Raw genomic sequence first — 27,363 nt, 5'->3', positions numbered from 1 at the left:
AGGACACTCCCAGACTCAAAGACCTCGGGCCACACTGGACCTTGGCAACGAGGCCTTCCTGAGCTCCCTCCCGAGGGCACGGCCTGGCTCCAAGCCTGCTTCTCAGCAGACGGGCTTGGTGGCTTCGGCACCTTATTCAGCCCTCAGGCCTGCTTCTCATCAACCGGGGACAACACAGTAGCCCAAGACACTGACACCCCACCCCCCTGAGGGCGCGGCAGCCGTGAGGGCCCCGCGGCCGGCACCGGGCACCGGGCAGAGCGCTGTCCCACGGCCGGGGGTCAGGCCTGTGCCTGCCACCCCACCCGGCACCCAGCACAGCCCGGGCCCCGGGCAGCCTCCCCGACCGCGGCCCGGCCCGGCCCGGCCAGGGGTCCTTCCGGGGCACAGGCCCCCGAAGCGTGGGCTCGCCACGGTGAGTCTCACTCCGCCTCTGGACCCTCTTTTTTTTTTTTTCTTTTTTTTTTTAATTAAAACAGCAAACAGGTAACTGCCCCAACCCATCAGGGACAGGACCCAGGACAGGCAGTCCTTTCTTTAAAAAAAGAAAAAAAGCATATTTGTATATGTGTGCGTAGACACACACACACACACACACACACACACACACACACACACACACTATTAAGCAAATCTACAGCCTGCCAGGCCAGCCTGAGGAGTGTCTGAGCAGGGACTGGAGGCCAACCTCCTGGACGCACCTGAGCAGAGGTGAGTCTCGGCTGCGGGCACCGGGCGGCTCCACACCAGCAACACCGCAACACCACAACACCAGCAGCACAAACCCAGCCCCGCCCACAAAGCAGAGGGAAGAAGAGGATAAATTAAACAAAAAGTGAACCGACGCCCCTCGATGGGAGAGGAGGGGCGGGCGCTGGGTCCTGGAGGCCCGGTGCAGGCCGGCGAGGGCTCCGGCAGCTGCGTCTCCTCAGGGCTCAGCAGGCTCACCCCGTCCGCACCGCCCACACCACCCAGCGCCAAGTCCTGAGTCAAAGTGTGCAAAGCCCATTCAGTCAAGAAGTAAAAAAATATACAACTGATGGTACCCAGGCAGGGCCAGGCAGTGCACAGGTGCCGGCTGCCTTCTCTGTGAGCGGCGGCAGCATATGGGGGCATCCAGGTCCCCCCATGTCCAGGGTCTCGGGGGCTGAAGACTTGGGGTCCTTGAAGCAGCAGGACAGAGAACTGGTAGGCCCCTGGGAGCCGCGGGGAGCCCCAACAGTGTGGTTCCTTGGCGCTTGGGACCAGGATGCCCACGGCCAGTGGCAGCAGCGCGGAGGTCTCTGGGCTGTGGGGTCCCCCTACGAGTCCTCTCCCAGGATCTTCTTCACAAAAGCAGCGATGTCTGTCTTCTTGGTTTTGTGTAAGGTGAAGAAAGGGTGCTCCTGGTGGGACCGGAGAAGGCGTGAGGAGAGGTGCTCCCGCCGCCCACCCCATCTGGCCGGTGTGCCCGGCCTGGCAAACGCCCTCATTCTCCTGGGGTTCCGCCCAGAGAGCCCTCCCGGTTACGATAGCAGTCGGCTGCCTCCTGGGCTCTCCACTAGGCATCCACCGGCCACAGCACATTCAGCGTGGAAAGCCCACTCCATTGTAGGTAAGTCCTTATTCATCCTTCCAGGCCAATTCCTATGCCACCCCTCCAAGAAGCCTTCCCCGATGCCTTCAGATAAAACAGCCCACCTGCCTCCCACCCCGCCGCCTGTGGCCCTGCCTGTGTGCCCTCTACAGGGCTGGGCCTGGGGCTGATGCCTGGAGGAAGGACTGCAGGGCCAGCCCGCCTGGGGCTGATGCCTGGAGGAAGGACTGCAGGGCCAGCCCGAGGAGCTGCCTGCCTGCGGGGACGCCGCCCTCCCCTAGAGCCGCCCTGCGCTGCCCCACACTCACCATCAGCTCCAGGTAGCTCATGCGCTCCGCGGGGTCCTTCCTCAAACTAGGAGAGAGCAGGGCAGGCTGGGGTCAGGCCGGCCTGGGGGAGGGGCCCAGCCCCTCAGGCCGCCACGCCCCTGAGCCTGGGCAGCGAGGGACACGTGCTCCGGGCGTGGGGCAGGAGCGGACTGCTCTGGGAGCTCCTGAGACAGGGGGCCCCCGGGCAGGCCTGACGGGCCACGTTCTCTGCCTCGGGCGCTGGTTCTCCTCTCTGTAGCTACCTAGGAAACCTCCAGGGAACCTCATGCTGCCGTGAGCGCCCCTATCCTTGGCGTCCTCTCAGGAGGGCATTCCCATCAGGACAGGGAGCCGAGGGAAAGGCGCCGAGGGGATGTGACTGCGGCCCCTCGGTCCTCAGCCTTGTTTATTTTCTTTTTTATCTATTTATTTATTTTTTAATATATTTTATTGATTTTGTAGAGAGAGGAAGGGAGAGAGAGAGAGAGTTAGAAACATCGATGAGAGAGAGTCATCGATCAGCTGCCTCTTGCACACCCCCTACTGGGGATGTGCCCGCAACCAAGGTACATGCCCTTGACCGGAATCGAACCCGGGTCCCTTCAGTCCCCAAGCCGACACTCTATCCACTGAGCTAAACCGGTCCCGGCGTATTTTTCTAACAAGAGAAGTACAGGCTGTGAGTTTTCCTCCGAGTCTCTACTCACAGCACTCAGACACTGGCATGCCATTTTCTCACTCTCACTTCTGAACAGCTTGTAATTTCCTTTTTCGGAACTCCTCCATGAGCCAGCGCACGTCGGGAGAATTCACTTGAACCTCCATGCAGCTCCCGTGGCTGCGGACACGTCTTACCCCCGGGGCAGACCACGGCCGGGCGCTGCCTCGCCTCGCACTGCCTCCTGCGGCTGCCGTGGCGCACGCTCAGCCTGGGAGCCCCAACACCAGCAATGCGCCTTCTTCCTGCCGTGCCCGCCCCTAGAGCGCTCCGCCTTCTCCGCCTCCCGGGTCTGTGCGGCCAGAGGCCTGGGCTCAGCGCTGCCCCAGTGCGCGTGGCGTGGCGGGGCTCTGTGCGGGGGAGGAGGTGCCGGCAGGGCGGCCGCTGCCCACCAGGCGCCGCACTCACCACTGGGCAGTGAAGTCCACGAACTCCGGAGAGAAGCGGCCCGCCGGGAGCTGAGGGGATGGCTCCTCCACCACCTGCTTCAGCTGCTGGAAGGGGGTGCCCCAGGACTCGTAGGGGAACCGCAGGATGGCCATCTCAATCTGCGGGGAAGTGGGGTGCTGTCACCCTCTGCATCGGCAGCAGGGCAGGTGGCCGGGCCGTGAGGCCGGTCAAAGGTGAAAGCCAGGTAGAGCCAGCAGCAAGGACGGCTCCTGGAGCAGGGCCCAGCCTGGGTGGGTGTGGCTCTGACCACCCTCGGGCACTCAAACAACCTGAACCGGATGATTTCACATGAAAACCCAGGTTCCGGCTAATCCAGGCAAGCCCACGGAGCTGCAGCCGGCACCTGCCCCTGAGGCAGCAGCTCGCTGTTCACAGGCCCCTCTCCCTCACTGCTCCCTGCTGTCCCCTAACACCACCCTGCTGTCGAGCTGAGCAGCTGCTGCCACAGAGGCGGCAGTGGAAGCCAGACACTCTTACCCACCTCCCCATGGCCGTGGAGGGGATGTGGGACCCAGGCCACACTCAACCCTGCTTCCCAGCAACGCAGCCCAGGACTCTCAGCTGTGGAGTCTGCAGCCCTCCTCCATCGTCCCCCACGGCCCCCACCCGCACCCCGCAAGGCCCATTCCCCGCCTCCTCCTCCAGAAGCCCCCTCCTCTCCCCATCATGGGCTCTCCCTGACCCCCTGGACGTGTGGCCGCCATAGTCTGTCCACCCTGCTGGGCGTGGGCCTAGGCTCCCTGCTCGTGGCATCGGGCCCGCTCTGCACCCAGGCCAGCCCTCCGCTCACGCCTCGCCTGCCTTAGCAGGAAGTCACCGTAGAACGCACTGGCCAGCTTATGACCAACTCGGCATTCAGTTCTCCCTGCTGAAGGGAAAACACCAATCAGCGTGAAACCGCACAGATGTCCCCGCGGCAGGCGTGACGCACGGCAGAGACCGCAACTCAAACACACGCTCATGCTGGCAGGCAGCACCGAACAGCTCGCCGACTGCTCTGCCAAGAGCCTTCCCATGAGGCTGACAGCCTTTTCCAGTGGAGACACACATGCCCCAGGGATGAGGCTGTGCACAGCGCAATGGGCGTGTGTGTGCGTGCGTGCGTGCGTGCGTGCGTGTGTGTTTTGCATTAAGAAAAATTGAAGGTGTCGCCTGTTCCTCCCTTTTGTCTGAAACAATGACTTGCATTCTCAGTCACTGTGAACAGACACAGGCTGTAAAATTATAATCCCACAACGAGGAGGATTATGGCAACTGCAGCATCACTGAAATCTAAGACACCTCCAATGACCCTGACCTCTCTAGCCTCCCCCGCCGCCGGCCCAGGCTCCCCCAGGCGCCCCCGGCCCAGGCTCCCCCGCCCCCGGCCCAGGCTCCCCCGCCCCCGGCCCAGGCTCCCCCAGGCGCCCCCGGCCCAGGCTCCCCCGCCCCCGGCCCAGGCTCCCCCAGGCGCCCCCGGCCCAGGCTCCCCCAGGCACCCCCGGCCCAGGCTCCCCCAGGCGCCCCCGGCCCAGGCTCCCCCAGGCGCCCCCGGCCCAGGCTCCCCCAGGCGCCCCCGGCCCAGGCTCCCCCAGGCGCCCCCGGCCCAGGCTCCCCCAGGCACCCCCGGCCCAGGCTCCCCCAGGCGCCCCCGGCCCAGGCTCCCCCAGGCGCCCCCGGCCCAGGCTCCCCCAGGCGCCCCCGGCCCAGGCTCCCCCGCCCCCGGCCCAGGCTCCCCCAGGCACCCCCGGCCCAGGCTCCCCCAGGCACCCCGGCCCAGGCTCCCCCAGGCACCCCCGGCCCAGGCTCTCCCAGGCACCCCGGCCCAGGCTCCCCCAGGCACCCCGGCCCAGGCTCCCCCAGGCACCCCAGCCCAGGCTCCCCCAGGCACCCCGGCCCAGGCTCCCCCGCCCCCGGCCCAGGCTCCCCCAGGCACCCCCGGCCCAGGCTCCCTCGCCCCCGGCCCAGGCTCCCCCAGGCACCCCCGGCCCAGGCTCCCCCAGGCACCCCCCCGGCCCAGGCTCCCCCAGGCACCCCCCCGGCCCAGGCTCCCCCGCCCCCGGCCCAGGCTCCCCCAGGCACCCCGGCCCAGGCTCCCCCAGGCACCCCGGCCCAGGCTCCCCCAGGCACCCCCGGCCCAGGCTCCCCCAGGCACCCCTGGCCCAGGATCCCACCAGAGACTTTGCTGCTCTGCTCCTGTGCCCAGGCACGCTCCAACCCGCTCCTCTCTCTCCACACCCCGGCCCCTCTATCTGCCTGTGGACGGTATCTGCCCCCAACACCAGGAGCTGAGGCCTGAGTCAGAGAGTGCTCCCCCCGGCACGCAGGCCAGCAGGCCACCGGGCTGACTCCTGCAGGCGAGGCCCCGAGCACTCGGTCTCAGCACAAGTCCCCCGGCGGCATGCTAGATTCCTCCGTCTCCGCTGCTCTGGGCCACAGGGCTCCCAAGAACAACGAGCTCACCGCGCCCACCCAGGAGGGGGCCAGGGCTCGACTGGACGGTTCTTACAAACGAGAGTCTCCTGGGCCAGTCCCTCGCCTGGACCTCAGGTGCAGCCTCCGGCTCAGCAAGGGCTGGGCACCCCCCAGCCCGGCCCCACAGCTCAGGATGGAGAGCCCGCCACCCCACCCCGCCCCCCATGGCCGCGCACAGGACCCACGGCCACGCGCTTCTTGCTGTGAAGACATCTCAGGGCCCTCTACGACTTTGCTTTTAAGATGGTTTGAGTGGCAGGCGCTCACTTAGTTTGGAATTGGCTGTGATTCCTCACAAGCGACACGAGTCTGGGGACAGCCCCTGGGCACCGCTGTCCAGTTTCTGTGCGGCGCCTCACCACCAGGGAGGGCCGCCTCCACGGTCCCTCCCGCCATCACACCGTCACTTGGGGCGCCTCAGTGAAGCCTGCACGTCTCCGGGGCCCCCGTGCTCCCTGCGAATGTGCCCCCGCCAGCCCGCAGCCCAGCCGGTACCATGGTGATGCCGAGGCTCCAGACGTCCGACTTCACGTTGTAGCCCTTCTGGTTCAGCTCCGGGTTGATCCTCTCGGGCTGCGAGAAGGACCAGGGAGGCATAAACACCCCTCCACAGGGGTGCCCGAGCCCCCGGCCCCAAACTCCCCCGCCTCCCGGCACAGGTGAGGAAACTGAGGCCAGGGAGGGCCAGGGTCTTGTGGTGGAAGCCTAACCCTTGCCTCAAAGGTGCCCCCGATGGGGACTGAGAAGAGTACCTTCAGGACGCTGGAGGGGGCCTACACAGACCCCCCAAGCTACCTCCATGGGGTGCATGAAACCTGTCCTCCAAACAGGTGCTACAGAGCAGGACTGCTATCCGGGGGAGGCCCTGGGCAAGGGGGTGGCGGGCCACCTCAGGGCCAGAGGACCCCCGAGGCCCAGGAGGGGCAGGGCTGCTCACCGCCATGTAGGGCTTGCAGCCGGCGTCCATGGTCTTGGCCACGGAATCCACCAAGTAGCCGCTGATGCCAAAGTCGCACATCTTCACGTGGCCCTCCTTGTTGATGAGGACGTTCGAAGGCTTCACGTCTGCAGGAACCGAAGGGCCACTCAGCCGGGCCCCGGCCGCCCGGGCAGACACCGCGGGACCAGGGAGCGCGGAGGGGCCGAGGCTGGGGAGGCGCTGCCACGCCCGGCATCAGCCGGACGGCCGGTGGAGGACGCGCTCCAGCCGCCGCCCCGAGTGAAAGGAGGCCGGGCCTCGCTGCACCCGGCGGCTAACACCACGGGGCAGTCTGCAGCGAACACGGCCCGCCCCGGTCCAGAGGCTGCGCCGTGGGAAATCTCCAGCAAACGTACCCTCCCCCCAGGTGCTGCCGACGGGCCCTGGGTGGACTGGAAACGCACAAAGGACTGGGGAAGGCCAGAGCCGCCAAGGGGCTCAGCCTGGTGAACTCTGCACAAACCAGCCCAGCCTGGAAGAGCCATGAGAGGAGAAACCACAGCACCCAGCCTGGGGAGCTCGGAACGTGAGGCCAAGGGAAAGAGGCCAGACAGAGGCACGGGCGTGGCACGGGCGTGGGGGCAACTGATAGGAAGTTCAAAAACAAGACAATCCAATCTACGTGTGTGTGTGTGTGGGGGGGGGGGGGCAGGCGAGGAGCTTGGGGGATGTGGGGTGCAGGGACCGCCAGAAAGGGCCAAGGGAACTTTCCAGGACGGGGGCGGGGGAGCATCCTGTCTCTTCCCAGGGTGGCGGATACATGGTATAAACTCTGAACAGACTCATGCAACAGCACTAGAGCTTCACGTGTCACAATATGCAAACAACACTTCCAGACAAAGCCAGTCCGCGCCGGCCGCTGGCCACAGCCCACCTAGTCCTTGCTCGAAGCCCCAGCAAACCTGGGGGTAGGGGAGGCAGGTCACCGAAGGGCCGGTATTGGCTCTGGGTGGGTCCCAGGAAAATGGCTGGGCACGTGAGCGGCCTCGCTGGGAAGAGCCTCACCACTAATCCAGCAGCACATCCCACCTCTCCCTCCCGGGGCTCCGCTTGGAAACGAGAGGCCCCCTCGCAGGACGGGCCGAGACCACGCACAGGGGGTGGGGGGGCCCTCCCTGGGGGCCGCAGCGGCACTGACCTCGGTGAATGACGGACAGCTTGCTGTGCAGGTGCTCCAGGGCCCTCACTACCTGTGCGCAGGACAGAGAACAGAGCTGATGCGTGCACCAGCCAGGACAGCGCAGTAACCCCGCCCGCCTGTCACCCTTACTCACACCCCAGCCCTCATCAGCCCAGGCTCCCGCCACACCCGACCTTTGCCCTGGACACCTGGCGTCCCTGGGACAGGCACCTGGCCTCCTGCTTGTCTCCCTCCCGGGCAAGTGGGCAGCGACTCAGCTCACAATCCCAGGAAATGATGTGCTGGAAGCCACTGCGGAGTCCTGGGCTGTGACCCCCACGGCCACCCTGCCAGGCTCTTGGGTGAAACCCAGCCTGGCAGCCTCCTGGCTCCTTCCCCCACCCCCCCAGACCTGGTCCCCTCAGCACCGGCTGGGCGTGTGCTCAACAGGCCCAGATGCAGCCAGAGGAAACGGCACTGCCAGGCCCATTTCCTCGTCTGCTCTGCTGCCAGGACGCTCGAGCCCAGTGCTGCTACCTCCTCGAGCAGTGCTCACCCTCAAAAGGCGGGGGTGGGTAAGAGGGTGAAAGATGAAGCAAGAAAGAAAAGACTTGGCGACAGAGACAGCCCGTGGTGGCTGCCGGGGGGGGGGGGGGGGGGGGCGGGATACATGGTGATGAAGGAGACTTGACTTGAGGTGGTGAGCACAACACAACATACGGATGATGGGCTGTAGAACTGTGTGCCTGGGAGCTGTATAATTTTGGTTTTTTGTTTATTTGTTTGTTTGTTTTTTGTTTTTTTAAATATATTTTATTGATTTTGTACAGAGAGGAAGAGAGAGAGATAGAGAGTCAGAAACATCAATGAGAGAGAGTCATCAATCAGCTGCCTCTTGCACACCCCCTACTGGGGATATGCCTGCAACCAAGGTACATGCCTTTGACAGGAATCGAACCCGGGACCCCTCAGTCCCCAAGCCAACGCTCTATCCATTGAGCCAAACCGGTTTCGGCTAATTTTGTTAACTGTCACCCTAATAAGCTCAATACAAATAAATAAGTAAATACATAAATGGGGGGAGGGCAAACTTTTGGATGCGACCCTCTCTCCCCCGTTCCCCAGCTTAGCACCCCTTCCTGAGCTGCTGAGGAAGCTATGAGTGCTAAGTCCTCTCAAATGGTCCGGGAGAGGGCACTGCACACAGGGCCTTGAGGCCCTGGAGCTCCAGCTCTGTGTCTCTGGGAGCCGAGGCTGCAGGGTCTCCTCAGCAAAGGCTCTGGCCGAGTGGAGGTGCTGGAGTTGGAGTTGATGGAGGTGCTGCAGTTGCCCAGGTTCAGGGCCACACTGGGCGCAGCTCAGCCCAGAACACCACCACGATACTGGGCCTTGTGCCTGCCGGCCAGGCCGGGGCCCTGGCTATGGACCTGGAGCTCCCAGCGCCCCGCCCCCGCCCTGAAGCCACTTACAGACACAGCAATCTCCCCCAGGATGTCCTCGGGAATCACCAGGCCTTTCTCAAGCACCTTCCGGTAGAACTTGTCCAGGGACGTGTCCATGAGCTCCATGCAGATCCACACGTCTCCCTGGGCCAGGAGGCGAGGCCAGAGGTCAGCTCAGGCCCGGGCTGCCCTGGGCCAGGCCTCTGGCTGACCCACCAGCCTCTCCCCCCGCTCCTCCCATCCGCCTCCCTAAGCTTCCTGACCCGCACCTTCTCCGCCTTCCGGCGGCACAGCAGCCTCCCCGGGGCTCCCCTCTCTGATCCCTAAGTCCACGGTGATTTCCAGGAAGAAGTGACCAAACACTGGGTCCCTCCACCCAACAGTCACTTCTGGGATCTGGCCATGACCCAGCCCCACAAAGCCTCCGGGTTCAGCCCTGGTGGCCCTACCACACGGGGCACCCAGCTCTGACCCTGACAGACAGGCCCCTCCTCCCCCGCGATGCCTGCCGTCCCGCCTCCGCACCTTTCAGGACAACCTTCCTGAAGGAAGGTGGGGTGTGGCACTCCTCGGGGTTCCCACGGGCCCCCGGGCCCTGCCAGCTCTGACCCAGCACACGGGGAGGCTGAGTGGCCCGGCGATGGAGCCTGGCCTGGCGCACCACGGGTCTGGACACTCCGCCAGCCCAAGGCCACTCGGTGCTCAGACAGTGAGGCTGGGCCAGGAGCCCGGCTCCCCTGACCAGGCGGCAGCCGCCACTGCCAGCAAGAGCACCCACCCTAGGCTCCAGGTTCCGTCCACGGCCTCCCAGCTCCAAGGCCACACCCTGCTTCACCCAGTCCCGGCGCACACCCACCCCCACACCCCCCACTGTTGCCCCGCCCGGAGCCACCCTCCGGCCAGGATGCTGCTCAGGCGGTGGTCACACCACCTGGTGGCACACGCACTGAACGCCCTGGCCACACCATCTCATTCTGACCACCTTGTGAGGTGGGTGTGGTGACTGCTCTCATTTCATAGACAAGGAATCTGAGGAAGGAAGCAAAGACGGGCGTCTGGCTCCGAGGCCTGCACTCTCCAGAGCGCTGCTCTCTGTCCCACAGGGAGGAAGGACCCGCTCCCTCCTGCGCCCGGCACCCGGCACCCGGCACCCAGGGGCACTCAGCAAGTGGCTGCTGGGGCCCAGAATGACCACAGTGGCTTCGTTCAGGCTAGGGTAGGGGTGTCAAACTCAATCAGAGAAGGGGCCAAAATCTAAAATCCAGCCTAAATCGCGGGCCGAATGGTTTACTGAACAGTCATAAACTGACAATGTCATAAACTGACAGCGGAGTGCAGTGATGACAGCGCGGTGCGGGCCACATTGTAAGGCCTGGCGGGCTGGATTTGGCCCGCGGGCCTTGTGTTTGACACATGTGGGCTAGGGGGTGGGGGTGAGTGCGCCATGGAGGGAAGGCAGGGTGTCAGAGCTGCTGGCCCCAGCCTGGCACCCCGCCCCCACTCCTGCCAGGCCTACCTCTCGGAAGAGGGCCCCGTAGAAGGTAACGGTGTAGAAGCAGTCGACTGTGCGCATGTTCACATCCAAGTCCATAAGCAGGCGCTTCTGCTCCTGAGAGTTCACGGTGGCCCGGATCCGCTGCCATGAGGGCCGCAGGTCAGGGGCCGTGCGGCAGGAGGGCCCCCCGGCCTCAGCCCCCCCTCCTCAGCCACCTCCCAGGGGTCCTGTGGCCCAGTGCTCCCCGGCAGGGTGGGACCCCGCTGACCTTCACAGCCATGATGGTGCCGCTCTGGGCGTGCCGCACCTTCTCTACCACCCCGTAGGCTCCACGCCCCAGCTCCGCGATGGTCACCAGGTCATCGGCCTCCACCTCAAAGTTCTGGGGGAACGGGAGAGAGAGAAGGTTGGTGGTCAAAAGCCAGGAGTGGCCCTGCCTCCTTCCATGGACACAGCCGGGGGAGCGGCAGGTCAGACCCGGATCCAAGTCCTGCACCAGCCCCTCCTGCAGTGCGACTGACCGGGACAAGTCCTTCCCTCTGAGCACCCCCCCCACCCACAGAGCAGGCGCAGCACCAAGGCCCAGGACAGGCACAGGGGACTCCAGTGCTCCCCACCCCACTCGGAAGGCAGACTGAATTATTCAATTTGCTGAGTGCCTACTATGTGCAAGTCCGTTGTAGGCACTGGAGACAGAGAAAGCCAAGCCTTGCCCTCACAGGAAGCAGCGTGGCCGTGGCCATCTAGTCTCTCGAGCTCGCCCTCTGCGGGAGGCAGACCCAAAAGAGAGCAGCAAGTCGATGGACCGGACACCCAACAGTGCCGGTCAGGCGGGAGACAGCCTGAAGGAGCTGTCCCCAGGGAGAGGCCGCCATAGTGAGCACTGCCTGGAGCCCCCGTGCCTCGTGGTCCAGCGGGGTCCGAGCCAGGACCACAGTCCCTGCCGGCCGTCGGTGCCTGTGGGACTGAGGTTCCAGGCGGCACCCGAGAGTCAGGCAGGGCTCTGCAGGCCCCACACAGTCCCACGGGTGATGTGGGAACGGACTCTGAGGGAAGACGAGGCAGGCCACTGCCTTCCAAAGGGACCATCAAAGCAAGGCTGGGCGCGGGCTCTGCTGGAGCCCACAGCACCTCTCCTGGCCCTATGGGTCAGCTCGGGCCCCGCGGGGTCAGCTCGGCCCTATGGGGTCAGCTCGGGCCCTGCGGGGTCAGCTCGGCCCTACGGGGTCAGCTCGGCCCTACGGGGTCAGCTCGGGCCCCGCGGGGTCAGCTCGGGCCCCGCGGGTCAGCTCGGGCTCCGCGGGTCAGCTCGGGCCCCTTAGAGGAAAAAACGGAGCCCAGGCTGCAGCCAGCACCTACCCTGTCTCCAATGGTGATGAAGGTCCGGGAGTCCAGGTTCCTAGGGGGCCTTTAGGGAGAACACAGACCCCATGAGTCTCGGAGGCGGCACTCCTCAAGCCCCTCCCCCCACGTGCCAGGTGCCCCCTCTGAGGCGGGAGAGGAGCACAGCCCGGACCCAGATGCCATGAGCCCCAGGCCCCGACCCCACAGGGGGCTCCAGGGCTCTGCCGGCCACGACCCCTACTTGCCCCGTCCCCGCAGGAGGACCCAGGCTGACCCGGGAGACGCGGAGCAGACTCACGTGGGGCTGGGCGCAGGCGGCTTGGACACACAGGCGATCCGCAAGTCCTTCTTCCTCTTGGCCTTTCCTGGAGGGGAAGAGGGAAGCGAGGCCGCTGAGGCCGCGTCCGAGGGGCTGGGCCGTGGGAACCGCCTCCCGGTGCTGCCCGGACAGCACCATCGGGCAGTGCTGCCCGCGCCCAGCTCGCTACCGCCGCTCGGAGCCTCAGTCTCCGCATCTGTCACGTCAGGTGGCCGGGGGACGGCTGCACCAGGGCCCTTCCCTCCTGCCCCTCAGGTGTGCCTTTGCTGCCCTCAAAGGGACGCCCGGAAGCCCAGTCTCCTTATCGGGGTGCCACACAGGCCTGAGCCTGCCCCGCGCCTTTCTCACTCTCACCCCCCCACAGGCGGACACCCCTGCCTCTCCCAGCAGCCCAGTGTGGCGGGAACCCTCCGTGGGGCACTGCGGGCGGGGCTGGCAGGGCGGAGGGCACTTCCGCAGGAACCAAGGTGGAGACCCCAGGGAGCGGAGGTGAGGGGAGGCCGCGGGGGCCACGGCCCTGGCTCCCAGGCACCCAGAGCGGGATCGGGGCTCCGTCCGCCAGAGGAAAGGCACCTGCCCAGGTCACCGAGCGCCTGGGTGGCCAAGCTGGGACTGGACCATGACTTCCCGAAACCCCACCACGGAACCAGTGACTCTACGTGCCTGCCCCCACAGCCCCGCCCCCACCCCGCACAGCCCCTCCCCGCTCTGCCCCCACCTCCCCACAGCCCCGCCCCCACCCCCACAGCTCTGCCCCCACCCCCCACAGCCCCGCCCCCACCCCTGCACAGCCCCCTCTGACACGGGCCCAGGGAACGGCCGCAGTGTGTGGAGCACCAGGTTCCACCTCCCCAGCCTCACAGGCGGCCTCAGCACCTCCCAGGACCCCAGCACGGCCCATGCTCAGGCCCTGCAGCCAGGCCCCGCCCCCGGCCCCCGGCCCCCCGCCCCGGCCCCCCGCCCCGGCCCCCGGCCCCCGCCCCGGCCCCCGGCCCCGGCCCCCGGCCCCCCGCCCCGGCCCCCCGCCCCGGCCCCCCGCCCCGGCCCCCGGCCCCCGCCCCGGCCCCCGGCCCCGGCCCCCGGCCCCCGCCCCGGCCCCCCGCCCCGGCCCCCGGCCCCCCACCCCGGCCCCCGGCCCCCCGCCCCCGGCCCCCGGCCCCCGGCCCCCCGCCCCGGCCCCCCGCCCCGGCCCCCGGCCCCCGCCCCGGCCCCCGGCCCCCGCCCCGCCCCCCGCCCCACCCCCCGGCCCGGCCCAATCAGGGACGGGACCGGCTGTGGCTGCTGCTGGAAGAGCAGGCAGCACTGCCGTCCTCAGCGCTTCTGAGTCACCAGGACCGGACGGCCTGTGGGGACGGCCTGTCTGTTCTGCGGGCGGTGGGCCGAGCACAGCCGTCTCCGCAGAGGCTACCGCAGGGACCCCGATGCCAGGCCAAGAGCACGGGCTCCCTCTGCCCGAGCTCAGATCCCCCCTGGGCTCCTACAGGCCTCTGAGCCCTGCCCGTCCCCCGTGCCCGTGGGCAGCACCGGCCCCGGGCACCCAGCACCGGCCCGGGCACCCAGCACCGGCCCGGGCACCCATTCCCATGAGCAGCACCGGCCCCGGGCACCCGTTCCCGTGGGCAGCACCGGCCCCGGGCACCCGTTCCCGTGAGCAGCACCGGCCCCGGGCACCCGTTCCCGTGGGCAGCACCGGCCCCGGGCACCCGTTCCCGTGGGCAGCACCGGCCCCGGGCACCCGTTCCCGTGGGCAGCACCGGCCCCGGGCACCCAGCACCGGCCCCGGGCACCCGTTCCCGTGGGCAGCACCGGCCCGGGCACCCGTTCCCGTGGGCAGCACAGGCACCAGGCCCGACCCACACTGAGGGGCCGTCACCGTGTACAGGAGCCACAAGGACAGTGTCGGGCTGAGTGGTGTCCGTCGCGTATGGCCCCACCGCCCTGAGGGAGGTCTTAGCCCACTTTACTTGGGGAAACTGAGGCTCCAAGGCGCAGTCACTACGGTGAATCGGGTCTGTCTGGGAGGCGCTCCTGGAGGTGCTGAAGGGGGGAGGGCCCAGGCTGGAGGAGGGAGGGCCCGGGCTGGAGGGGGGAGGGCCCGACCTGGAGGGGGGAGGACCGGGCTAGAGGGGGGGAGGGCCTGGGCTGGAAGCGGGGGAGGGCCCGGCTGAAGGGGGGAGAACCGGGCTGAAGGGGGGAGGGCCCGGCTGAAGGGGGGAGAACAGGGCTGAAGGGGGGAGGGCCCGGCTGAAGGGGGGAGAACAGGGCTGAAGGGGGGGAGGGCCGGGCTGAAGGGGGGAGAACAGGGCTGAAGGGGGGAGAACAGGGCTGAAGGGGGGAGGGCCGGGCTGAAGGGGGGAGAACAGGGCTGAAGGGGGGAGGGCCGGGCTGAAGGGGGGAGAACAGGGCTGAAGGGGGGGAGGGCCGGGCTGAAGGGGGGAGAACAGGGCTGAAGGGGGGAGAACAGGGCTGAAGGGGGGAGGGCCGGGCTGAAGGGGGGAGAACAGGGCTGAAGGGGGGAGGGCCGGGCTGAAGGGGGGGGGGCCAGGCTGAAGGGGGGGGGCCAGGCTGACGGGGGCGGGAGGGCCCGGCTGACGCGTATGGAGGCCCAGCCAGGGCAGTGTGCGGAGCGTGGCCTTGGGGTGTGGCAGCCCGAGGCTGACAGTGCGGGTCCCCTTGCACCTCCGAGTCTGAGTGCAGGGAGGACCTCAGAGACACCAGCCCCAGCAAGGCGGGCCTCCAGTGCAGGCCTGGGCACTGGTCCTGCCGACGGGCACGGTCGCCGGGTTAGGCTCAGTAATGAGAACTAGTGAGGCTGGCTTCTTGGCACGAGGTCTTTGTAACGAGCAAGTAAGACGTTCTATGTCCAAGTTAACCACCGCGGGTCTGCTGGGCCTGCCGCCTGCCTCCCGCCGGTCCCGCCCTGGCCTCGCACCTTCCCCGCCCCAGCCTGCAGCCGCCCGCCAGGACCAGAGGTCCTGAGATGCGCGCCCCTCACCGAGCCTTGGTTTCCCGATGCATCCAGGAGCGCCCACACCGGCCAGGCCAGGGGCGTGGGGGGTGCCTGGAGGCACAAGGCACTGGCGAAGGGGAGTGAGCCTGGGGGCAGAGGTGCAGCGAGCACACGGACGGGGCGGAGGGGAGGGCAGGGGGGGCAGAGGTGCAGTGAGCACACGGACGGGCGGAGGGGAGGGCACGGGGGGGCAGAGGTGCAGTGAGCACACGGACGGACGGAGGGGAGGGCACGGGGGGGGCAGAGGTGCAGTGAGCACACGGACGGGCGGAGGGGAGGGCAGGGGGGGCAGAGGTGCAGTGAGCACACGGACGGGCGGAGGGGAGGGCAGGGGGGGCAGAGGTGCAGTGAGCACACGGACGGGCGGAGGGGAGGGCAGGGGGGGCAGAGGTGCAGTGAGCACACGGACGGGCGGAGGGGAGGGCACGGGGGGGGGCAGAGGTGCAGTGAGCACACGGACGGGTGGAGGGGAGGGCTCGGGTGGTCCCTCTGGCCCTCCTGCCATCGGGTCACCAGCTGCATCTGGAGGGACTCGGCCTCCCAGACGCCGGGCCACCCGGTGCGAGGCCACCGTGGCAGCCGTCGCCACCGCAAACAGTCACAGCCCCGCACACACGGCCAGCGCAGCCCTGGCGGCAGCCCCCGCACGTGAGGAGAGGCGCCTGGCCTCAGGCCCAGCCCCGCCGCCTGTCCGCCCCGCCGCGTCTCCTTCCACTCGCCGGGCCGGAACACGCCCGCCACCTCCTCTCCCACTCAGGGCCTGTGCACGCTCTGTTCCCTCTGCCTAGAGCAGGGGTCTTCAAACTATGGCCCGCGGGCCACATGTGGCCCGCAGAGGAGTCTGATCCTGCCCGCCAGGTTTTTTGGGCAGTGAGCGCAGCGGAGGTGTTACAGTAGGAATTAGTAGCTCATATAGTCCGGCCCTCCAGCTCTCTGAGGGACCGTGATCTGGCCCCCACTTTAAAAAGTTTGAGGACCCCTGGCCTAGAGTGTTCTCCTCGACCCTCACCCGCCCTGCTCAGAGCGGCTGTCCGTGGCTCCGCTAGCCGGGTGGCTCCCCGGCGCCCAGCTGGCCTCCCTGTGGCTTCCCGCCGGGCTCCTCCGCAGCCGCCAGCAGCCCGCAGCGCGCCCCACAGGAGGCCTCGCCTCCACTGGCGATGGGCACAGGCCAGCCCAGGGCTGAGCGTGGCCAGTGCCGTTATCAGTGCCACGCCTCAGCAGCGCCTGCCGCGTGGCAGATCAGATGGAACCATCTGGAAACCACAGAACCCAAGGTAGCGGCAGGCCCAGCCCAGAAGGCCGCTCTCTAATGCTCGCAGCAGCAGCCCCCGGAAGTGTCCCTGGGTCTAAAGGCGGCTCGGAGCGGAGATGGACGGACCACGTCTCTGGGGAGTCCGCCGGGTCTGCTGGCTTCAATGACCAACCACCACCGAGCGCCTGAGGGGCCCGGGCCAGGCCTCTGTGCCTCTCCCCGGTCCGTCCCGGGCAGCCCTCCTCACGAGCCCTGCCGGGTGCCCATGGCTCCCAGGCTGCTCCCAGCCCGTCTCCCCAGCTGGTCCTCTCTGAGGCTGTGAGGCCGGGCCGGCGTCGGCTCGGTGCATGGGGCTCGGTGCGTGGCTCGTGCTCCCGGGCTCTAACAAGCCAGAGCCCGCGCCCAGCATCCCACGTTCACCCCCACTCGCTGCCGCCATCACACCAGCTCCTGGTCCGGTGCTCAGAGCCCCCGGGCGTGCTGAGGGGGACACGGAGGCTGGAGCCCCTCCATGGCATCCCTCCCTCTGCAGTGCAGGGAGCCTCGGGGTCACCCCAGTCAGGCGGCAAGGACAGGCCTGTCACTCAGGCAGCGGCCAGGGGGTCCCCAGCGCTGCAGGCCCTTACCCCGAGACCTGGGAGGGTGGAAGGCTCTCTCCCTACTCACCTACATGCCAGGCCTGGCACCTGCCAGTCACCAGCTGCACCCCAGCAACAGGGGAGCAGCGGGCAAGACCGTGGGGAATGCTCAACCCCAGGCCCTGGCCTCCCCTCATCCTTCCACTTTCTCATGGGCAAAGCGCCTGATGAGGATTCTCTCTGCCCGCCTCATGGCACCCGACTGCTCTGCCTCAACGCCCAGGCTACGCTCCAATCACAGGCACGCATCAGTGTCTGAGGACATTCTGTGCCACACGTGGGGTGCTATTGCAGCCGGTGGGTAGAGGCCAAAGGTGCTCTTTCACAACACACAACGCACACCCAGGCCCCACCACCGAGAATAAATCCAGCCCAAAACAACCAGCCACACCCAGGCTGTGTGCTCAGTGGTTAGCGCATCTGCCTGAGCCCAGAAGGGTCGTGGGTTCGATTCCCAGTCAAGAGCACAGGTTGCAGGTTCGACCCCCGGCCCAGTCAGGGCACATCAGGAAGCAGCCGATCTATGTGTCTCTCTCACATTGATGTTTCTTTCTCTCTCCCTCTCACCTCTCTCCAGAGATCAATGGAAAAAAGACCCTCGGATGAGGATTAAAAGAAAACAAACAGCTGACCACAAAGAACGGGCTAACAAGCGAAGCAGGTTCTGTAACCTTCGCACAGAACCCCAAACACGCCGTGTGCTCTGAGAGCAGGAAGTGGGCCGAGGCATCTCGGGGCTCCTGGAGGCGAGGTCGGAGCCGAGGCTGGCGTGGGGAGAAGACAGCCGTGGGAAGCTCCAACCTCCTTTAATACATTCCTCATGCTGTGGTGACCAACCATAACATCATTTTCGTTGCTACTTCATAACTGTAACTTTGCTCCTGTTATGAATCGTAATGTAAGTATCTGTGTTTTCCGATGCCTTAAGGGCCCTCCTAGCGGTTCTCACCCTGTGGGTGGCGACATTAGAAAGGGTATTAAAGGGCCACGGCACTGAAACGTTGAGAACCACTGGTCTAGAGCAGAGCGGCCTGGGCACAGGGCGGGCAGGGAGGAGGCACGGGCCTGTGGAGCCCAGCGGAGCCGGAGGTGCCCCAAGGGGCTGGAGGCTCTGAGGGCTCACAGGTCACCACCAGAGGGAGCTCAGCACCATCCAAGGTTCCAGAAACCCCACTCCAAGGACCTAATCCCACGTCACAACTTTCATAGACAGAAAGAATAAAGAGCCACCAGCATTTGGTGAGACCTACTGTGCGCCAGACCTGTGCTGAGCATGGAATCCCATCCCATCCGATCCCTTCAGCAGCCCAGAGGCAGGGACCGGAGCTCTCCGTTCTGCCGATGAGGACCCTGAGGCCCAGGATTCCAACAGCCAGAGACTGGCAGGGTCTGTGGGCCCTCGGCAGACCGGCGGGCAGCACCCTCCGTGCGTGGGGGGAGCGGGAGCAGGAGCAGGGGGAGGAGAGCAGATGGGTGAAAGGGAGAGGCGCTGGTCTCCGCAGAGGGGTCCAGGAACAGCACAAAGCTGTCTGTTTGTGCCCTTGAGATTCCTAACCACATGCAGTCCAGCCACTGAAACATAACTTAGATAAAATATTAAGAAAACCAGAAAGCCTGTCTCCCCCTCGTCCTGGCTGCTGCAGGCCCACCCAGCGTGGGACGCGAGCCTGCCAGGGGCAGCCGGACCTCCTGGTGTCCCTCTCCGGCTCCAGCAGCAGGGCCTGCCCGGAACCGGACGGTGCCGCAGACCATGTCTACTGCAGACACTGGAGAGGCCAGGGTCACCCCCAAGGCCTGGAACACAGGTCCTGGCTCCTGAGGCCGTCAGACCCCGGCTCCCTGAACGGCAGCTGTGGCACGCACGTCACTCCGGCCGAGGCGGACAGGAAGTAAGTGAGGCAGGATGGGCTTTGGCATCAGGAGTCTGAGCCGTGGCATGACCTCGAACCCCTCCCTGAGCCTCCCTGGACATCATGGTGAGTGCAATAGCCTTGATCCCAGGAGAGAACGAGCTAAGTCAGGGCCTCTGAAGAGACTGATGTCCCTTCAGGTAAGTCCCTCCCCACTCCAGGCCAGTGTACTCGTAAAACTCTGGCCAGTGTAGCTCAGTGGTTAGAAGCGTCAGCCTGCACACCAAAGGGTCTCAGGTCCGATTGCTGGCCGAGGGCATGTACCTGGATTACAGGTTCAATCCCCAGCCCTGGTCAGGGCGTGTGTGGGAAGCAACCAATCGATGTGTCTTCCACAGCAATGTTTCTCTTTCTCTGTCCTCCCCGTCCTTCCCCTCTACTCTCTCTAAAAATCAATAAAAAGGATATCCTCAGGTGAGGGTTAACCAAAACTAAAAGATAACAACCTCAGTGACGCCGGGGAAGGCACTCTCACGCTGTGGAATGCGGCACCACAGGCTGGCCGCTGGCCTCGGCCGAAGGCCTCTGGGCATGGAGGGGAGCCTCAAACCGCAGGGCCCGGACAGGCGGGCGCCACACGGAGCGCCAAAGCCAGGTTCCAGAGGCTGTGACTGGAGAGGGGCGTTCCCGAGGGACCCCAGCCTTCCGCCCCGGGAGAGGCCACAGGTCCCCACGGCCGTGACAGCTAGCGGCCAGGCCCTGGCATAAGTGCCTTTCCGAACTAGCACATGCATTCTTGGTTGTATTACCGTCAGGAGCAACACAAAACCTTACCCACAGGCGACGGAGAGACACCCGGGAAGGGGTCCTGGTGGTAAAGCCCATCTGCAGCGGAGGTGCAGGTGCAGTGTCCCTGGCCGGCAGGTCTCCGCCTTCTCCCCTGCGGCAGCAGCCCGAGTGGGCGTTCCATGCCCCGCGGTCACGTGAGAACAGCGAGGCTGCTCGGGGGTCACAGGGGAGCCGGGACACGGGGGATGGAGAACCAGCACCCCCCCCAGAAGACCTTCCAGACTCACCTATCAAAGGCCCAACCACATCGCCACAGGCCCCGCCCCCGGCGACCTCGGACGGACAAGCTGAGGCCGTGGCCGGAGGGCATGGTGACCGGCCAGGACACAGACGGAGAGGCGGGAACACCCTCCGGCCACCCAGGACGTCCCGGCGCAGTCCTGTCCGGGACCAGCAGCACTGCTTCCTGTGCAGCCAGCGCCCGCTCCCCGCTGCGTCCCCAGTGCCAACCCCGCCCTGCGCCGGCCCGCAGCTCGCACTCCACCCCTGGCTAAGCCAACCCTCCGCAGCCGGGCCGGGACCCTCCGCAGCCGGGCCGGGACCCTCCGCAGCCGGGCCGGGACCCTCCGCAGCCCGGGCTGGGACCCTCCGCAGCCGGGGGCCGGGACCCTCCGCAGCCCGGGGGCCGGGCCCCTCCGCATCCCGGGGCCGGGCCCCTCCGCAGCCGGGCCGGGACCCTCTGTAGTCTGGGCCGGGACCCTCCGTAGTCTGGGCTGGGACCCACAGGGACGCGGTGACAGTCAGGCTTCCGGCATGACGGGCGGCCGCTGCCCACTGTGAGTCACAAAAGCAGAAGATCAGGGGCAAACACTCACGTTTGTAACTCTGAGCCACTGAGCCATCATGCCGAGCAGTTTCAGTCCCGGTGTCCTGCCTGTGAGGCAGGGAGGACTGAGGCCACCAGGCTCCTGAGGAAGAGCCAGACCAAGCCCACTGGCTGGTGGACTAGCCCCCCCACCACCACCACCACCTAGCAGGGCGGCCCCCGGAGTCCTGCAGAGGGCGCTGAGGCGCCACACATCGGCGAGCGCTCCGTGTGACATGATGGCGGCGAGCACCTGTGATCTGGCTCCGGCGTGTTTTGTCCGTTTGGCTCAAACAATCTCATGAAATTTTATGGAGGTTCGGCTGCTCCTCACACTGACATTTGCTTGGCAGAGGAGACGGGGTGAAGCAGCCCGCCTGGGCCCACCCTGCAGCCCAGGACCTGGTGGGTACAGGCAAGGGCGCTGGGCACCGCCGCTCCCGGCTCCCAGCTCCTGCTCCGCACCAGGTGAACAGCGTGGCTGAGCCTTTGTCAGAAGCCCACTGCCTTGCTCGAAGCAGCAGGCCGTGGCTTTATCTGAGCTGTTCTTAGAAAATCCTCCAGAGATGAGGGCTGAGATAACCGGGGGAGGGGAAATGGCGGCTGCTTTAAATGGAGGCTCTTTAACTAGAGCGCTCACCAAGAGCGAGGTGAGCGACATCTGTGCTGGTTCACGAGAGAGTGAGCTCTCTCTCTTTTTTTTAATATGTTTTATTGATTTTTTACAGAGAGGAAGAGAGGGATAGAGAGTTATAATAGAAACATCGATGAGAGAGAATCATCGATCAGCTGCCTCTTGCACACTCCCTACTGGGGATGAACCAAGGTACATGCCCTTGACCGGAATCGAACCCGGGACCTTCCAGTCCACAGGCCGACGCTCTACCACTGAGCCAAACTGGTTTCGGCGAGAGTGAGCTCTCTTTAGCTCCGAGAGAGAGGACCCCGGCAGAGGACCCACGGGGGTGGTGACAGTGCTGGGGCCCTGCTTCTGGGGTGTGGCCCGGGCCAGGAGGTGTCGGGCGGCCCCAGAGGAGCCGGGAGGAGCCGGGAAGGCCAGGAAGCCCTGGGATGGGGCCACACGGAGAGAAGCTGGGCCTTGGGAAGCACCGAGGCCCGGGCAGCGGGCACGCTGGTGGCCCTGCCCGGGCCCCGGTGACGGAGAATCTGTGGGCTCGTCCGGAGATGTGCATGTGAGACTGGCTCTCCCTAGAGGTGTGTGTAGACTCTCCAGGTCTCAGAACTGACACAGAACCATGTCTCCCCCTGGGCAAGGCCCCCGAAAGGGAGCCTCCAGTAGCACTGAGGCGGCTGAGCAGAGGGACCTTGATGCTTCTATGTTGCATGCACAACTAGAAAAAGTCAGCCATACATCAGACAGAATGAATGAAAAGAAACTATAGACTGTCTCACCTAAACAGACCTCTTTTAACTTAAAGTGAAACTATAAAAAAGAATTTACCAAAAGAGAGGGAGATAGCTAAAGCATTTAAATAAATGAATCAACCTGTGTCTTTTAGGTGTCAACCCAATGCTTAGAGGTATTAACAATGGCTGTTCTTACTTCATTTGGAACTGAACTGGCCAAGGACAGATACAAATTGAGAGCTTCTCTGCTCTGTCTGTGTGTGCCTACACACGTGTGCGGGAACATGAAGCACTTTGTGCATCCAGATGACACTGCAGAATGAAGGTAAAGGCAGGGCGTGAAGACTGGGTACTCTGACTCTCAGGAAAGATCCATGAACTCAAATGCTTTTTAGGTTCATGCGATCTGAGATTAATCCTTAGGAAATAAAGCTAGCTTCAGTCTGCTGGTTCAAGTAAAAGACACATGTCTCTCTTGGCCTGAATTTTACCAAAATGAGTCCATGTTAACAACTGACTTTGGTGTCTATGAAATATGCTTCTCAAGGTCAAGTGATAAAACAACAACCCAGGCGCCGCTGGCTGCCGGCTGCCGGCTCCCTCCTCCGATGTCTGCATTCCCCTCGCACTCTGCGGGACGCTCCTCTGAGGACACCCGCACACTGCCAGGTGTGACAGAGGCCCTTCCAGAAAATGCCACGTGGGTAGCTGCCGTGGGTAGCTGCCTCGGCTCAGCGCGCACAGGACAGAAAGACGGACACAGGGCCCGCCGGCGGCTGACTCCGGCACCTCCGCCCGTGGACGCTGGGCCCTCGCCTCCGCCAGCCCCACGTCAGGTCCTGGCAGATGAGGCGCCACGGACTTCGCAGGTGGACAGCCCAGCACACCGCCGAGGCGGACGCCTGGGGCTGGGCACTGACCCCACCCGCGCCGGGCCTCCCGCCTGTGTGCCAACCAGATGAGTCCTCTGGGCTTTTCTATAGAGTCCAGCCACTCATGATGGCTGGGCACGTGTCAGTGTGCACCATACGCCACACCCAGGAGGAGCAGACGGAAGGCAGGGCCGGGACAGGATCCTCACGGAGAGAAAGGGCGGCCTGTGGAGCTCTTGCTCTGGGTTTGTTGCTGGGCTTTGCGATGAGGCCCTGAGGCCCGAGATGCCTTCACTCAACTCGCACCCCACGCTCAGTGTTGCCCCACCCCCTGGTCAACAAGGCGGGGCCGGTACCGCCACTTCCTGGTGCTGCCCAGCGCTTCCTCTGGGGCCGCCTGACCCCCGGGCCGTGGCCTGGCTCTCGGACCACCATTCCCAGCACCCCCCGCTCCCCGGCCAAGAGAGCTCTGTGAGGGTCGAGGCTCCGCGCTCACCCCGCATTCCCTCCGCTGGCACCATGCCTGGCACCAGGGATGTTCTGCCAAATGCGTGGCCAGCCTCGGCGGCTCCTGTCCTCCGGAGCCCCCTGCCCCTCCCAGCCATGCTCCGGGAGAGGCAGGCCTATGCACCCAGTGCTCTCTGCTCCCGGGGCCCTTCCCAGGAAGACCAGGCGGCAGCGGGAGCCCCAGCACCAGCCTGGGGACCAGTGCGAAAGAGCCTGGTCCGCTCTGGCTGGCACTGCAGGCCCCTGCACCCTGACCATCCACAGGTCACAGGCTTCCAAGTCCATCATCAAAAGGCCCGGGCATGTGGATTCGCCCACCAACAAGCGCCTGCAATAACAAAATCACAGCAGACGCCTTCCTGTGACCGGCAATGTGGGTCCTTATTGCCACCCCGCAAGGGAGGTCCCTCCCCCGTTACAGAGAGGAGACTGGGGGTCACAGAGGCCAGTGAGGAAGGCAGGAAGCAATGGGACAACCAAAATTGGAAGCAGAGGCTCATTCTTGCCCCCTAAGCTCGGCTCTGCCCGATGTCCAGGCTCTTCGCAGGGAGAGGACGGTCTGGCTGTGCCCCGTGCTTGACACTCAGCAAGAGGAAAGTGGTGTCTGCAGCCACCTGTGTGGCTGCCAGCAGGACAGGAGGCGGGTCCCCGTTCCCATCTGCAGGGTGGGCCACCCCCGGGGACTGAAGCCCCTGGCAGAGGGCAGTGAGTGGGCTGGACACTGCGTGTCCCGCGCCCGCAGTGCGGGGCTGAGCTGGCTCTGGCTGCAGCGGCGTCCACCTCTCCACACCTGTCTGCCGGCTCAGGCCGCCCGCACGCCTGGCTCCTCGGCTCCGGGTCCCAGCACTGCGCCTGGCCTGAGAGCCCGGCGATGGCAGCAAAGGGCACACCACCTCCCACTCCGTGAGCGAGAGGAAGCAGGCGCTGGCCTCACCGGAGATGCCGGCGGGGCTGGCACGGGGCCAGGAGGGGTGGGTCCCTGCCCAGCCTGAGGTCCGAGAAGGGAGCCACCCCCTGGCCCCGCTCAGAGCCAGCAGCTGGCCTGCGAGCCTGGCTCAGTCTCCTTTTTATCCACCAGACGGCAGCAGCCAGCAGGATGGCATGCCCGGCAGGTGAGTCAGTGCCCAGTGCCCGCTGACTCACCCACCGGAAGCCTCTGTGGCCCTGGCTCTGTCCCCACAGGCAGCTGGGAACTTTGCTCCCTCAGGCCGTGGGCCAGGCGGAGAGTTTCCTGTGCGTCACACCAGGGCGGAGGAAGTCCCCGTGCCACCTCCGTCTTCCCAACGCTGGAAGGGGCACTGCGGGGGCAAAGGCCCGGCACACAGGCAGGGCAGACACGCACCGGCAGCAGGCGGGCACGGGCACAGAGGTCAACCACCGAGGCCTGGCGGGGCCTCACGGCCCGGGGCGGGGGGCAGGACAGGGTGGTGTGGGCCACCAAGGACACAGTAGCTGAGGCAGCGAATCAGGACCACGCAGACAGACCTGCTCCTGCCCTGGCCCGGTGCCAGGGCCTCTGGCTTCGGCCTCTCCTGTGGGGAGCACACAGGGGCCTGTGGGTGAGGAGGCCGGCCTCTCCCCGGGGAGCACACAGGGGCCTGTGGGTGAGGGGGCCGGCCTCTCCGTGGGGAGCACACAGGGGCCTGTGGGTGAGGGGGCCGGCCTCTCCCCGGGGAGCACACAGGGGCCTGTGGGTGAGGGGGCCGGCCTCTCCGTGGGGAGCACACAGGGGCCTGTGGGTGAGGAGGCCGGCCTCTCCGTGGGGAGCACACAGGGGCCTGTGGGTGAGGGGGCCGGCCTCTCCCCGGGGGAGCACGCAGGAGGAGGAGGCAGGGCGCCCCAGACAGGCTCAGAGGAGACTGGCTCAGAGGCAGTTCCCGCGGGCCAAGGGCGGCCACACGGGTACGGCTCAGCCCCTGTGAGGAGCCGGGGGCACACGGGGGCCCTGTGCCGGGAGAGGAGCCCCCGCCCCGCTGGCCTCGGTGCTGCGTCTGCCCAGTGGGCGGGGGGTGCCCAGAGAGGCACCGCCCAGGCTCAGCCCCGCGGGTGGGCATGGCCTGCGGGGGCACCGCGGGGCCCGGGATGAGGGGTGAGCGGAGTCACCCAGCTCAGCTCAGCACCCAGCACAGGAGGAGGGGGCCTGCGGGGCCTCTGGAGAAGGCAGAGCCCACGCTCCACCTGTCACCGCTGGACCTCAGCCCGGCCGGAGCCAGTCTCCTGGCCTGTCCCGGGGCCATGAGGGCGAACGAGAGCCTGGCGCCTGGGCGAGCTCGGGGAAGGGGCCGTGGGGATGTCGGTGAGGGGCATGCAGCGTCCCTCCACATCCTTCCACAGACCCCAAAAGGGCTGGCAAGGCCCTGGCCTGGGGTCTTCCCTCTCCCCACCAACATCCTCTGTGACCTGAGCTCCCACGCTGAACCCTCCGCACACCTCGGCAGGGCCGAGGCCGCACAGCCAGGGAGCCGCGGCCTCCTCACGCTCTCCCCTAGCAGCCTGCACGCAGACGCCCATCCACCATGCGTTCCCTGCGGGCACTCCGCTCCCAACCGCTTCCCTCGCCACAAAGCACTGTCCGGAGGGAGGCAGGACTGTCCTGAGCCGTCCTGGCCAGGCCAGACCGCCCGCGCTGGGGAAGTGGCTCGTGCCCAGCTCTCCGGTGGCTTCCGGCTTCCCGGATCCCAATCCCACACGGTCTGCAGCGCAAGGCCCTCCCCCGCCACCACCCGAGTGCCTCCGGAGTTACTCACGGAGGTTGGGCAATGGTCAGGGCTCTGACTCCGTTTATGTAAGAGGCAATTACCCTGCTCCCGGCCACACAGCCCCTCCCCGGACTCCGCACACCCTCCCCGGCCCGGCCCCTCCCGGGGAAGCGGTGAGAACCCCACGCAGAGGCCCACCAGTGCCAGTGGCTCCGTCTCCCCACCTGCAACTCTGCAGCTCAACCCAAGCAGGGGCAAGGCTGGCCCCACAGGCTGAGCCCTTCTAGAAAAGGGAAAAAGGTCACAATGGTATGAGGACAGCACTAAGTACCTACTGTGGCCAGACAGCACGCTGGGGCCTCCCACCCCCTCTTGCTTAAACGTGTTAGTATTGCCCATGTCACAGGATACTCAGAGTACAGGGAAGGGAGGTGTGGCCGCGCCTGTTTTACAGAGAAGGAAACTGAGGCCTAGTGACACTCGGCTGCTGGAGGGAGGCAGCCCACTGTTACAGCTACGTCCAGTTTGGAAATCTCCCACACAACCCGGCCGTGAGACACCCACATGCCAAAAACAGATTTTCCTCTTCCCGCAAAAAAATCCCCTTTCCCCCCCCAGCCCCCCCACACACATGACAAATCCTGGAGCCGGCAGTCGCCACCTCCCAAAACTTTCCAGGAAGCCGCTCCGCGGAGCAGAGAAGAGCAAGCCCACTGCCCAGCCAGACGCCGGGGCTGGCCTGCGGCGGCCAGCTCGGTCCGGGACGGGGTGGGGGAGCTCCCGGCAGGGGAGCCGCGCCGCCAGGAGGAGGGGGCTGTGGTCAGGGAGGAGGGAGCCGGAGTCTCCCAGGACGCAAGACGCCGCGGGCAGAGCGGGCCCACCGGCGGCGCGGGCAGAGGCCGGCTCCGGCCGGAGGGCGGCGGGCAGCACTGGGGGGGCAGGGGGGGCAGGACGGCGAGGTCCCCAGCAGGAGCCCCGCTGGGCCCGGGGCACCGGGGCTCGGCCGGACAGCCCGGCCCCGGCGCGGCCGCTCCGCCTGAAGGAGGACGGGGTGGCGTGGGGGGGGGGGGGGGGCGATCCAGCGGAGCCTGGCCGGGGTGCAGAGCCCGGGCCTGAACCGGGGTGCCGGGAGGCCGGGCCGGTGGGCCGGGCGCCTACCTTTGGCGGGGGGCGCGCCGGCGGGCGGGCTCGGCGCGGGCGACTCCATGGCGCGGCCGGCGGGGCTAGAACCGAGGGCGCGGCGCTCCCCGCGGGCGCATGGCGGCGGGCGGCGGGCGGCGGGCGGCGGGCGGCGGGCGGCGGGCGGCG

At 66.4% G+C, this 27,363-nt stretch overlaps 1 protein-coding gene across 1 annotated transcript; it reads right to left on the bottom strand.

Annotated features, from left to right (window-relative positions):
* Nucleotides 1-443: 443 nt before the first annotated feature.
* Nucleotides 444-27,363, bottom strand: MAP2K3 (mitogen-activated protein kinase kinase 3). Its single transcript, XM_084861580.1, has 12 exons — nucleotides 27,214-27,363; nucleotides 12,185-12,251; nucleotides 11,902-11,950; nucleotides 10,811-10,924; nucleotides 10,564-10,683; nucleotides 9,075-9,191; nucleotides 7,624-7,675; nucleotides 6,444-6,571; nucleotides 6,002-6,079; nucleotides 3,011-3,150; nucleotides 1,885-1,930; nucleotides 444-1,385 (listed from the first exon to the last, which is right to left on the bottom strand). Exons 1-12 carry the CDS (start codon nucleotides 27,260-27,262, stop codon nucleotides 1,302-1,304), a joined length of 1,044 nt encoding a protein of 347 aa, XP_084717706.1. The 5' UTR covers nucleotides 27,263-27,363; the 3' UTR covers nucleotides 444-1,301.

Source organism: Pipistrellus hanaki, assembly GCF_964339955.1.
Source record: "Pipistrellus hanaki genome assembly, chromosome: 16".
Lineage (NCBI taxonomy): Eukaryota > Metazoa > Chordata > Mammalia > Chiroptera > Vespertilionidae > Pipistrellus > Pipistrellus hanaki.
This window is presented reverse-complemented; position numbering and strand designations above follow the sequence as displayed.